This window comes from Punctularia strigosozonata (genome assembly GCF_000264995.1).
Source record: "Punctularia strigosozonata HHB-11173 SS5 unplaced genomic scaffold PUNSTscaffold_2, whole genome shotgun sequence".
NCBI lineage: Eukaryota > Fungi > Basidiomycota > Agaricomycetes > Corticiales > Punctulariaceae > Punctularia > Punctularia strigosozonata.
In genome coordinates, this window is record NW_006767434.1 from 180,951 (window position 1) to 192,419 (window position 11,469).

Below are 11,469 nucleotides of genomic sequence, written 5' to 3' on the forward strand. Positions count from 1 at the left end.
CCCCCTCCCTCCTCCCTCCTCCTCCTCTCTCTCTCTCTCTCTCTCGTACTTAACGTTGGCCCATCGTCTATGGCACAGGGACGCGCCGAACGCCTGGCCGCCGCACCAGTACATCGCGCTCGAAGCGCTCAACGCGCTCCCGGCGAACCTCACCTCGGGCGCGATCCCGACGCCGTCCCAGGGCGCGTCGACGTACGCGCTCGTGCCCGCCGGCCAGATCGACGTGCCCGAGGCGAGCCTGCCGCCGCAGACGATCGCGGGCCAGGCGAGGAACGCGAGCACGACGGGCGCGCAGGCGGACGTGAACCTGAGGAACGGGACCGTGCTCAACGGCGGGAACGCGACCGCGGGCGAGGGCTGGCGCGACCGGCTCGGGAGGGAGCTCGCGAACAGGTATTTCGCGAGCGTGCTGTGTAGCTGGTGAGCGTTTTTTTTTGTCTTTTTTTTTCGCAAGTCCGAGGTGCTTCGACGTGATGGAAGCTGACGAAGAATGGGACGGGTGGTAGGCATGCGACGGGAGGCCAGATCCCGAACTTGTTGCCGAGGCTGTCTGACAAAGAGCTGAACGTCACCCAGAGCCAGAATAACACGGGCAACGTGAGTTTTTCCTCTTCTAACCACCCCCCCCCCCCCACATTCGGACGGAAACGAAACGCTGACGGACGGACTTCTGCGCGGTCTCTCTTCCAGATGTTCGAGAAGTTCTCGAATACCGATATAGACTCTGCGGGTCGTGGGGGTGAATACACGGTGCAGGCCGGCTTCGGGTACGTTTTGCTCCCCGGAAAACCGGGTTTTTTCTCTCTGCTATAACGATGACTGCTGATTGCTGCGTTTTTTGTCTTTTTTTGCGTATAGATGGACGAACGGCGTGCTGCTCTGGGTCGCGGCGAACTACGGCGATGTGCTCGTGCAGCCGACCTGCCCGGATCTTATCTTGAGCGCGGAGGCGGGCACGTCGACCGCGACTTCGCCCAGCGGGAGCTCGACGGGGAAGAAGAGCGCTGCTGAGGCTGCTACCCCGTTGGGAGGCGCCAAGTGGGCCGCGATGGTGCTCGCGGGGTTGATTGCTGGTGTCGCGGCGGTCGTGGCTTAAGCTTCTGCGACGTGTCTTTCTTCTTGGGATGAAAGGAAAAAACAACGGTACCCTTTGCGTCATGGTCTGAACCTTTCGATGTAAACCGGGAGCAAAACCGGAGATGAAAATAGGGACACGATGAGCGGTTGTGCTTAGTCTGATGGCTTGTTGTAGCCCTGTATGTAGCCTGAACGGGAAAGATGGCCGATCTCATTCACAAGGTCCGTCGGGCCGGCGTGAGCGTCGAAATGGTTGGCATGCTGATGGTGAGAGTCGCGTGCCTTCGCACTTCTCTTCCCATCCTCGTTGACCTTGGCTTCTGTTCTGTTCCGCTCTCCCGTTTCTCTCTGCAGCTATGCTCCGAGGCATCAAAGAATCCTGGGGTACCCCAGATTCACCCCAGGTCACAAGGGATCAAACCGCGGGGGGCTATCGTATCCGTGCCTTTCCCCACTAACTTTCATCAGTGCAGCAAGTAGTAGTCTTCCGCTGCGTCCTGTTCCTGCATGCGAAGCGCCTTTCCGCGCTTTCCCAACGTGTGCTCATATTTATTCAGATTCACAATGACGTAGATTCTCGCGCGGCCGTTTGTCTCTATGTAGAAGGCGGGTCTTCCCGCCGTGCTGGTCGTGGCGCATGGATCCATGACCATCAAGCTGCCCTCATCCTGCAATATCTAAAACCTTGTTCTCGACATATGCATATGATTGTGGTGTGTCTCTTCTTGGCCTTGTGCACCCGCTTTGCAAGGATAGCCTTCTCTGGGACCTTGTGACGACATGCAATACGCTCGTGTTTTTCATCTCCTTCCTCGTCTCGCTCGTTCGTTCTCAACGCTGGGCCATCGACTGTATACCCGACACTTGAAAACACGAATCGGATTGGCTGAGATGAGGCTCGTTCATCGTCGGCGACCACGGTCCTCTCGTTCTCTTCGCTCAGAGTCGCCGGCCGTGAGAAAGTGGGTCGCCGTTTGGCACTCTCGTGATCTCGCTTCTCGGTAGAATGGACAGGTTCCTGATTATTTTACCTCTCCCGCCTCCGCTCTGATTCGCTGGCCAATCGTTGTATTGCGAAGCTCGGTCGGGTGCGAACAATTTCTCCGGCTTCCGCTGCACCAAGCCATGGTAGAAATACCGGGCGAGGCACATTCCATCCCCCGGGGTGTCTCGACTCTGCCACTCTGCTCTCCAGGATCTGAGCCGACTTCGACGTCATGTTCCGAGGGACTGTGCTCCGTGCGTTTGCTGCGATCGTGCTGTTAGTCGGGGTTGGCAAGGCGGCACCCCTTGAAAGGGACATCGTCCCTACGGTTACGCTGGACAAGGGGACCTTCGTCGGTTTGAACGAGGGAACGGTGTACAAGTACCTGGGTATACCTTTTGCTCAGCCACCGTGAGTCGAAAGCCTCGGAGATGCCTTACTGCCGAGTTAACGACTTCGATAGGGTAGGAGACTTGCGATTCAATCTACCCGTCGCGAACAGCCCCTACAATGGGACGCACAGCGCGATAGCATTAGGAGCTGCGTGTCCACAGCAAGCTGTATCGCTACCGATAGGCACCGGGCTCGTCGCTGACGCGGTCGCCTTCATCGTCAACTCGATATTTCAGATCGTCACCGGCAGCGAGGAAGATTGTGAGCCTTGACACATTATATCGCAGTCGCAGCGGCAAAGGCACTGACCTGTCCGTTTCCAGGCTTGACGATCAACGTGGTCGTTCCCTCGACGGCCACATCTACGTCCAAGCTTCCCGTGGTCGCCGTATGTCCTGGGCATATCTACTTGTGGCACGTGACTGACTCCTCTGCGACATATCAGTGGATTTTTGGAGGTAGAGCATAATCTTCTCCAGCCATCATTTGTATCTGAATCTCGATCAGGCGGGTTCGAACTTGGTTCTCCGGGCATGTGAGGACTACTCTCCAACCGTTTGAGTTGTATTAATTGCTGTGACTGCAGGTACGATGGAGGCGTTATCGTAGAACGTTCCATCGAGCTTGGAGAGCCTATCATCTACGTTAGCATGAACTATCGAGTATCTGGTCAGCTCTCCTCGCTCAGCAGACCCATATATTCTGATATACCTCGGTGTAGCATTTGGATTTCTCGCAAGCCAAGAAGTAAAAGATGCCGGAGTAGGTAATCTCGGTCTGCAGGACCGTAAGTCTCTTGGAACTCTCGTTGTTTGCAATGATCAAAACTCAAGGTTGGAGCAGAACGATTGGCGCTGAAGTGGATTCAAAAATACATATCTGCTTTTGGTACGTCCTTCGTACCGCATAGCGAATCCCATCGTACTGACTCGAACCAGGGGGAGATCCCGGTATGGTTCATCACACTGTGCGAGGACTGGCAAGCATTTAACCTGACGCAAACGATCGCAGACAAAGTCACGATGTAAGTGATGCGGTATTGGTATTGCGACGAGGCTGATGTAGCAACACAGATGGGGAGAGAGTGCTGGTGCTATATCTGTAGCAATGCATATGCTCACTAACGGTGGTGACACCGAAGGCCTGTTCCGAGGCGCGTTTATGGAATCCGGAAGCCCGATCCCTGTCGGTGATATCACGCATGGGCAGGCAGTATATGACGCAATCGTGGATGAAACGGGGTGTACAGGCGCATCGGACACTTTGCAATGTCTCCGCGAGCTTCCGTATACGACGCTCAAGGCCGCCGTGGACAAGTCTCCTAATATTTTTTCATTCCAGGTCGGTCCGCTCGAGTATATGTCGCCCAGAATGCTAACATCAACCTTCTACGTTATCGCAGTCGCTAAATCTGGCTTATCTTCCTCGTGTTGACGGAAATTTCTTGACGGACGACCCGCAGAAATTAGTACAAAGCGGAAGCGTGGCTGACATTCCATTTGTCAATGGTGCGTGAGGGAGCTTTATTCTCTACCGCACGTTGACGAATTTGGTGCGCGTATCAGGCGACTGTGATGACGAAGGTCAGTCTCAACCGCATGGGCGATATTGAATGCCCTCATGGAAAATGATACAGGGACCCTATTTACTCTGGTATTGCTCAATATCACGTCAGTCATTACTCTTATGCAGGTAGCGTACCGTGGCTCAACTACTTTATACCAATAGGACCGAGCAGGAAGTGCGGGACTACGTAGTTCAGAACTATGTCCCGGAAATTTCGGATTCGGATCTTGACACGCTGCTCACGCTTTACCCTGCTGACCCGACGCAAGGATCGCCCTTCGATACTGGTATTCTGAACGCCTTGACTCCGCAATTTAAGCGACTCGGTGAGGCATCGTCGTCGTGCGTAGTCACCATCCTGGCTGACGACATGCCATTAGCCGCAATGCAAGGTGATCTCGTGTTCCAGGCCCCGCGCCGATTCTTCCTGCAGCAGCGATCTGCGAAGCAGAAGATCTGGTCTTTCTGTAAGTCAGATCCTCGAATCAGTCTGGTGTCCGGTACTCATCTCATCTCAGTGAGCAAGCGACTTAAAGCTCTTCCTGCTCTGGGGGCTCTCCACGCCTCGGATATACTTGATATCTACGGCACCGGCGAGATGCGTGATTACCTCGTGCATTTCGTCAACAATCTCGATCCCAATGGAGACACGGGCACCACGTTCAACTGGCCTCAGTATACGAACGACAGCCCTCAGCTGTTGACGTTCCTCGATGACCTCACTACGCCGCTGCAGATAACCCAAGACAATTACCGCGTCGATGGTATGCAATTACTGACCCAGCTCAGTCTCGCCGAGCCGCTGTAATAATTGCCGGTGTCAGTTGCGTATTTCATTGCACATTTTATAGTCCACGTGGATGTGCGTAAGATGAAGCTGTCCGACGTTGTCCTCGCAAGCCTCTTGAACATAGTGACACTGCTGCGGCCGATATACGTGATGGATCAGGTACCTTTGTCAGAGCTGATACGTGTGTTCTCGAGTTTCGGTGCAGCCCTGCGACGTGCATCGAGACACCACTCTTTGCAAGCACGATATGCGTAGTCGATATTACCTGAGCTTGCTCTGGTATCTCATAAATGGATATTATGGAAGCGACGTCTAACCGGGTAGGTAGGTAGGTAGGTAGTGTAGCGCTCGGCGATGACGCAGGGCCGTACCGACATCAATGTCAGCGCTGACATCATCACTCCTGCCCGCGGCGTGCTTCTCGCTACTCAACGCCCGTGGCTGCGCGCTACTCCTTGCTCTCGTCGCTCGTCGCCTCGACCCACTACGCTCCGGACGTACGGCTGCCGCTCAACAGGCACGATCGATACCTGCGCAGGCGGCCGACAACTCAAGATCACCAGGATCAGGACGGTTGGGAGGGATCGAGAGGATTGAGGATGATCGCGCACGGACCCTAGACGATGCGTATAATAGATTTGCTCTCTCTTGTATCGTATTCCAGCACCCGGCTCACCAGCGACTCTCATATACACCACATTTCATTTCTATCTACGTGCGAACCACCGACAGCGATCCGAATCAGCGACAGCGACAGCGACTAGCATACCGACCACCCCAGTTCTCCCCTAGCCTCTGTTTCCTCGCGCGCTCCGCGCGCTCCATCACCTACCTACATCTTTACCTTCAAGCAGTACTACGTTGCCTTGAGGACCCGCGCATCACAACATCGCGTAGCCCAGCCCCACCGGCTTCGCACCACCACAGTAGGTAGGTAGGTAGGTAGGGAATGTATCCGATTCGCTGAGAGCTCATTCTCACGGCTTTCGACCACTTTCCACGCCACACAGCTCAAGCGAAGTACGAGTACATAGCCTTCTTAGGGACCTTGTGACACCATGCAACATGCTTGTGCTTTCAACTTTCCTTGGTTGTCTCCATCGTTCGTTCTCCACTTGTTCCCCATGGTGGATCAACGACTACACCTGACACTTGGCAACACGAGATTCAGTTATCGTCAGCGACCACGTTCCTCTCGTTCTCTTCGCTCAGAATCGCCGGCCGTGAGAAAGTGGGTCGCCGTTTAGCACTCTCGTGATCTCGTTTCTGAGACCAATGACCAGGTTTTTGATTACTTTTCTGCATCCACTCCGATTCGCTGGTCATCTCGCGAACAAGTCGACCCCTGTATTGCGAGTCCGAACATGCTTCTCCGGCTAAAGCTGCACCGAGCTATGATAGAAATACCAGGGGAGGCGGACTCGATCTCTCGGGGTGTCTCGACTCAGCTACTCTGCTTACAAAGATCTGAACGGACTTCAACACCATGTTTCATGGAACCCTGCTTCGTGCGTTCACTGCGATCGTGCTGTTTGTCGGGGTTGGCAATGCGGTATCCCTTGGACGCGCCGTCTTCCCTACGGTTACGCTGGACAAGGGGACATTCGTCGGTTTGGACGAGGGAGCGGTGTACAAGTACCTGGGTATACCCTTTGCTCAGCCACCGTGAGTCTGAAACCCGGGACTGCCTCGATCCAGCTAAGATGACAATGTCTATAGGGTCGGGAACTTGCGTTTGCGTTTTCCCGTCGCGAATAGCCCATACACTGGGACGCATACCGCGAGCGTCTTCGGACCTGCGTGTCCGCAACAAGCTACACCGTTTCCCACAGAAAATCCGCTCATCACCGAGGCCCTAAAAAATATCAGCTCGCTCCTCTCGACTATTTCCACCGACTCTGAAGATTGTGGGTTTATTCGTGCTCATCACGTAGGCGGACAGGCATTCAGTTTAGCTACTTACGGCGCACTTCTGCCTTCATTCAGGCTTGACGATCAACGTGATCGTTCCGTCGAATGCAACTCCAACCTCTAAGCTTCCGGTGGCCGCGGTATGTGCAGCCATCTCTCGTTGACGCCCATGCTCACTAATCCACGATACCTCAGTGGATCTATGGAGGTATGTCAGAACTTCCTCTTCTGATTACATTGGTCTGACGTTCATATAGGCGGGTTTCAGACAGGTTCTGCCGAGGTGTAAGGAAGACCGTCGAAGCTTAGAGCTGTGCTCATGCTACCTTTGCCTAAAGGTACGACGGAGGTTCCATAGTCGAACGTTCTATCGAGCTCGGAGAACCTGTCATCTACGTCAGCTTCAACTACCGATTATCCGGTCAGATATTCTGGCTAGTCGCCTGCACATTTATTGATCGTCCTCCGTTAGCATTCGGCTTCCTCGGAGGTCAAGAGGTGAAGGATGCAGGTTTAGGCAACCTGGGCCTGCAAGATCGTACGTCTCTCAAATTTACCGGCGTCGTGGATGAATAACTAATCGCATTCGAAAAAAGAGCGTTTGGCGCTGAAGTGGATCAATAGATACATATCTGCGTTCGGTACGTCGTTTCGCTGGCGCTCGACAAGTCGCTGGACTAATACAACCTAGGTGGTGACCCCGGTACGACTCATCACTCGTTAGAATAGTGCGTCAACCACTTACTTTGCCGGGAAGACCGTAGATAAAGTCACCATGTGGGACCTGAAGCATTAACGGTGATGGGATGCTGACGTAGCGATCTAGATGGGGAGAGAGTGCCGGCGCTATATCCGTAGCGCTGCACATGCTCACCAACGGCGGCAATACTGAGGGCCTCTTCCGTGGCGCGTTTATGGAGTCCGGAAGCCCCATTCCAGTCGGCGATATTACACGCGTGCAAGGTCTATATAACACGATCGTGGCCGAAACCGGGTGCAGAGGAGCATCGGATACGTTGCAGTGTCTGCGCCAGGTTCCATACGCAACCCTCAAGGCGGCTATGGACAACTCACCCAACCTCTTCTCGTACCAGGTGCGTCAGCTTGGACAAATATTGGCTAGCAAAGTCACGTACAATCACCGAAATAGTCCCTGAACGAGGCTTATCTTCCTCGCGTCGACGGCAAGTTTTTGACGGACGACCCGCAGAAGCTGGTGCAAGCCGGCCGCGTTGCCGATATACCATTCGTGAGCGGTACGTATGAATCTCTTACTTGTGCGACAGCGGGCTGATGACCTTGACCGTCGCACCAGGCGACTGCGATGACGAAGGTCAGTGGTTGAGCCCGGCGATATCTGCTATCCTCCTCACGAAACGGATTCAGGCACCTTGTTCAGCGTGGCATTATCGAATATCACGTCCGTCCCGTCCTCCGTGATCCGCTTATCGTTACTGAGCTCTGTTATATAGCACGGATCAGGAATTCAGAGATTACGTTGTCCAGAATTACCTGCCCAAGATTTCGACCTCGGATCTCGCTGAGTTGCTCACGCTTTATCCATCGGATCCGACGCAAGGATCCCCTTTCGATACGGGTGCATTGAATGCCTTGACTCCGCAATATAAGCGACTCGGTGAGGCAGCGTCTTCGGATGTAGTCCCGAGGGCGGACTTACGATTTGACCATCAGCTGCTCTGCAGGGCGATTTCGTGTTCCAGGCTCCGCGTCGCTTCTTCTTGCAGCAGCGTTCTGCGAAGCAGAAGATCTGGTCTTTCTGTGAGCCTGATTCTCGAATCAGTTCGGTCATCGGTACTCATCACGTCGCATCAGTGAGTAAGCGTTTTAAATCCCTACCCGCCCTTGGCTCAGTCCACGGTTCGGACGTCTTCGATATCTATGGCACCGGCGAGATGCGGGACTATCTCATACATTTTGTCAATAACCTGAATCCTGACGGAAACACCGGAACCACGTTCAACTGGCCTCAGTATACGAACGACAGCCCTCAACTGTTGACGTTCCTCGACGACCTCGTCACGCTGCTGCAGATTACCCAAGACACTTACCGTGTCGACGGCATGAACTTGTTGACACAACTCGGCCTCGCCGATCCGGTATAACACGCTTCAACTCCGTTTTCTGTTTATTGGTGTACAGAGAAGCAAATCATATTATTACTGAATTAACACGCACGAGGTCTGATTGCGAGATTAAGCTAACCTGGCGTCGTTCCAATGAGAACAAAATTGCGACGCGCAGGAATACATCTGCAGTCCGGCCAAGCGGATTGCGGCCGGTGCAAAGGGACGAGCTACCCGCACTCGCTCCCGGATAGGTAACCGATAGCCTAAATCGGGCGTATTATAATTACTCCAAACGCGAGCAGGCCGGGCCAGGTGGCGAGAGCTCGTCACTCAACGTCCACCTTTGTTTATCTCAACGCTCGACGATGCGCGCGCCCCCGCCGATATCGTTTTCCTTAAACTCGACGACGCTCGTCGTCCTCCCGACAACAAACACTGGGCTCACGCATAATCTTGTCGCGCAGATCACTCTGGAGGCCGGAGGGTACGCGTGTATGCGTCAGCACCGCGACGCGATCGCTGACTTGGGGCGCGCATATACGCAGTCCAAAGACCGTGGATGTGCTCGCGAGCTACTTCATCGCCCAAAACGAGATTGCGGTGAGGCAACGGGCGTAAAAAAAGCGAGATGTTCGCATCTCACTCCGTGCGCTCATTGTAGACTCTGATCCTCAAGCTGGTATCGGCGGACACGCACGAGCCCATACGTGCACCTCTGGTGGTGGAAGGCACACGATACAGGTTGCTGATAGGCGAGTCACCGGCGGCTTATGGGAAAGAAAGAACATCTGTTCAAACATGCATGCGCATATAGCCAACAAACGATGGGCGTATGGTAAGACACTACGCCTTGCGTGGGGGCATGATCGGCTGGTCACATGCGAGCGCAAGTGGACGTTTACCTTCAGCTGCACGCCGCATCTCGACAGATAGATCCTTTCAAATAGCGCAACTCCTCTCGATGCCGATGATCATATAATCTGTGACGCCCGGTTCAGGACCGCAACAGCCCGCTGATCCTAGCGATAGACGACGGATGAGACGAGCGCGAGAGAAAGAAAGGAATCAGGACGTACCCTGACTGCCACGACCCGCTGCTGGCGGTGCAATCCCCGCCGAGGGTGAGCCCAGGCGCGAGACAGTCGCTCACGATCGCGCTCGCCGAGTTGGCCAGCCCGTCCCAGCAGTATTCGATCTCGGCCTTGTCCGCGCGTGTGTTGCCGAGTGCGGCGCGGCAGGTGCTGAAGTCGATGATGATCGGGTTCGGGAAGCCGGTGCCTTGAACGAATGTCGGGCCTGCGTTTTTTTTTTTTGGATTTTGGATTTGACATGTCATATCGATGTGTCAACCAAGAGAGAGACGTACCGATGAGGGAAGGCATGTTACGTAGAACTTGTACGAGGGTCTCGCAGTCGGACGTCGTCGGTGCGGGATCGACAGTGGAGAACGTCTGGCATGACACGGCGCCTACGGGTGTCAGCATCGGTCTCAGTAATGTCTTACATACGTGAACGCGGAGGGTTCGAGGAACTTACAGCTCTGGCCGCACTGGCAGATATTGGGGTGCGCGCATTCGGAGACGCTGTCACGCTCCGCCAGGGGTCCAAGAGAGCGCCGCGCGGTTGTCAGGCGCGAGCCAAGGTGGCGCGCGAGGACCGAGTGCTGGATGTCGACCGGCGCGGGGGACGGGACGTGGCCGTGATCGCAGCTCGGGATGGTGATGTTCACGATGTGTGAGTGGACTTTCACGGCTTCGGTGACCAGAACCGTCTCACTACAGCCTGTCAGGTGCATCGTTAGATGGTAGAGACGTGATGGATATGACTGGCGAACGTACCGTCCCCTATATATGCACGTGCATTGAGGAGAACATGTGAGAGCACACTGAAGAGCGCGAGCAGGCGAAGCATGGTCGTCGACTTGGGTATCGCGGATATGCGTCTGAGCTTTTTATGTCAATTGACAGTAGGCGGAAGAGATATTTCGAAACGTGTGTTCTTGGTGACTGATGGAGCGAGCCCTCACGTTGGTTCGACATGGGAGTCAGGTGGTGACAGCGCAGAGGACGTTGAGACAATCGAGGCATTTCTCTCATGAACCTGGAAGCGGCGGACGGGCGTACGGACACAGGAGGCACTACGAGCTGGCGCGTTGTGATCTGATATCATCGAGGGTAGTACGTTTGGGGCCCGAGGATGGAGGCATCCAGGTCGAAACGCAGAGAGCGTCTTCGACGGCTGATTGTATAGAATGATATAATCCTGTTTCTTCATTGCTCGGTGGCAAGATACTGCATCGAGAAGATGCTGCGGCCCTTGCTCGTGTCGTTGGCAGGCGTGAGATAGGACGGGGGCAAGACATGCTCGTAGTTATTGAAACGCACACATGGATGCTGCGATCTTGCAGATTTGCGCGGAGACGGGAAGAAAAGGCGGTGGATAAGCACGCGATTGTCATGCATGCCGATGCCAGTTCATATTCGCATATCCTGAGAGCGTGTATCAAGTTGGTCTCAGTCCAAGAGGGTATATCACCGTATACATCATCACATACGGATATGTCTTGGATCAAGGAAGCCATAGGGTAGCAGAGAGAGATATACAAAGCCTCAGGTGCGACCTCGTGCATTCAGTCACAGAGCGATACTGCATATTGAGTC

At 54.5% G+C, this 11,469-nt stretch overlaps 5 protein-coding genes across 5 annotated transcripts in view; 4 read left to right on the forward strand and 1 right to left on the reverse strand.

The window, feature by feature from the left end:
• The window catches only part of PUNSTDRAFT_96854 (trehalase), a 3,954-nt gene extending 2,671 nt beyond the window's left edge, over window positions 1-1,283 (forward strand). The window contains exons 8-11 of the mRNA XM_007379673.1: window positions 79-420; window positions 507-597; window positions 691-767; window positions 859-1,283. Of these exons, the coding sequence (XP_007379735.1) occupies window positions 79-420; window positions 507-597; window positions 691-767; window positions 859-1,096 (748 nt within the window). The 3' untranslated portion in view covers window positions 1,097-1,283. The remainder of the gene's footprint in view (window positions 1-78; window positions 421-506; window positions 598-690; window positions 768-858) is intronic.
• Window positions 1,284-2,294: 1,011 nt separating this feature from the next.
• On the forward strand, window positions 2,295-4,829 carry PUNSTDRAFT_130438 (carotenoid ester lipase precursor; the record flags this gene model as incomplete). The annotated part of the gene is made up of 17 exons (XM_007379674.1): window positions 2,295-2,473; window positions 2,526-2,716; window positions 2,779-2,843; window positions 2,901-2,913; window positions 2,963-2,990; window positions 3,042-3,124; window positions 3,177-3,242; window positions 3,299-3,343; window positions 3,394-3,405; window positions 3,467-3,479; window positions 3,529-3,796; window positions 3,858-3,963; window positions 4,021-4,038; window positions 4,092-4,125; window positions 4,184-4,347; window positions 4,402-4,488; window positions 4,540-4,829. 17 exons carry the CDS (start codon window positions 2,295-2,297, stop codon window positions 4,827-4,829), a joined length of 1,662 nt encoding a protein of 553 aa, XP_007379736.1.
• A 1,357-nt stretch (window positions 4,830-6,186) lies between these two features.
• On the forward strand, window positions 6,187-8,845 carry PUNSTDRAFT_140997 (carotenoid ester lipase precursor; the record flags this gene model as incomplete). Its single annotated transcript, XM_007379675.1, has 17 exons — window positions 6,187-6,476; window positions 6,531-6,718; window positions 6,798-6,862; window positions 6,918-6,930; window positions 6,980-7,007; window positions 7,061-7,143; window positions 7,195-7,260; window positions 7,319-7,363; window positions 7,414-7,425; window positions 7,487-7,499; window positions 7,549-7,816; window positions 7,873-7,978; window positions 8,038-8,055; window positions 8,109-8,142; window positions 8,195-8,358; window positions 8,415-8,501; window positions 8,556-8,845. Exons 1-17 carry the CDS (start codon window positions 6,298-6,300, stop codon window positions 8,843-8,845), a joined length of 1,659 nt encoding a protein of 552 aa, XP_007379737.1. The 5' UTR covers window positions 6,187-6,297.
• Window positions 8,846-9,174: 329 nt separating this feature from the next.
• On the forward strand, window positions 9,175-9,427 carry PUNSTDRAFT_130440 (uncharacterized protein; the record flags this gene model as incomplete). The annotated part of the gene is made up of 2 exons (XM_007379676.1): window positions 9,175-9,293; window positions 9,355-9,427. The coding sequence occupies 2 exons, from the start codon at window positions 9,175-9,177 to the stop codon at window positions 9,425-9,427; spliced, it is 192 nt and encodes a 63-aa protein (XP_007379738.1).
• A 376-nt stretch (window positions 9,428-9,803) lies between these two features.
• Window positions 9,804-10,720, reverse strand: PUNSTDRAFT_130441 (uncharacterized protein; the record flags this gene model as incomplete). The annotated part of the gene is made up of 5 exons (XM_007379677.1): window positions 9,804-9,828; window positions 9,886-10,105; window positions 10,176-10,277; window positions 10,346-10,591; window positions 10,648-10,720. The coding sequence occupies 5 exons, from the start codon at window positions 10,718-10,720 to the stop codon at window positions 9,804-9,806; spliced, it is 666 nt and encodes a 221-aa protein (XP_007379739.1).
• Window positions 10,721-11,469: the final 749 nt, after the last annotated feature.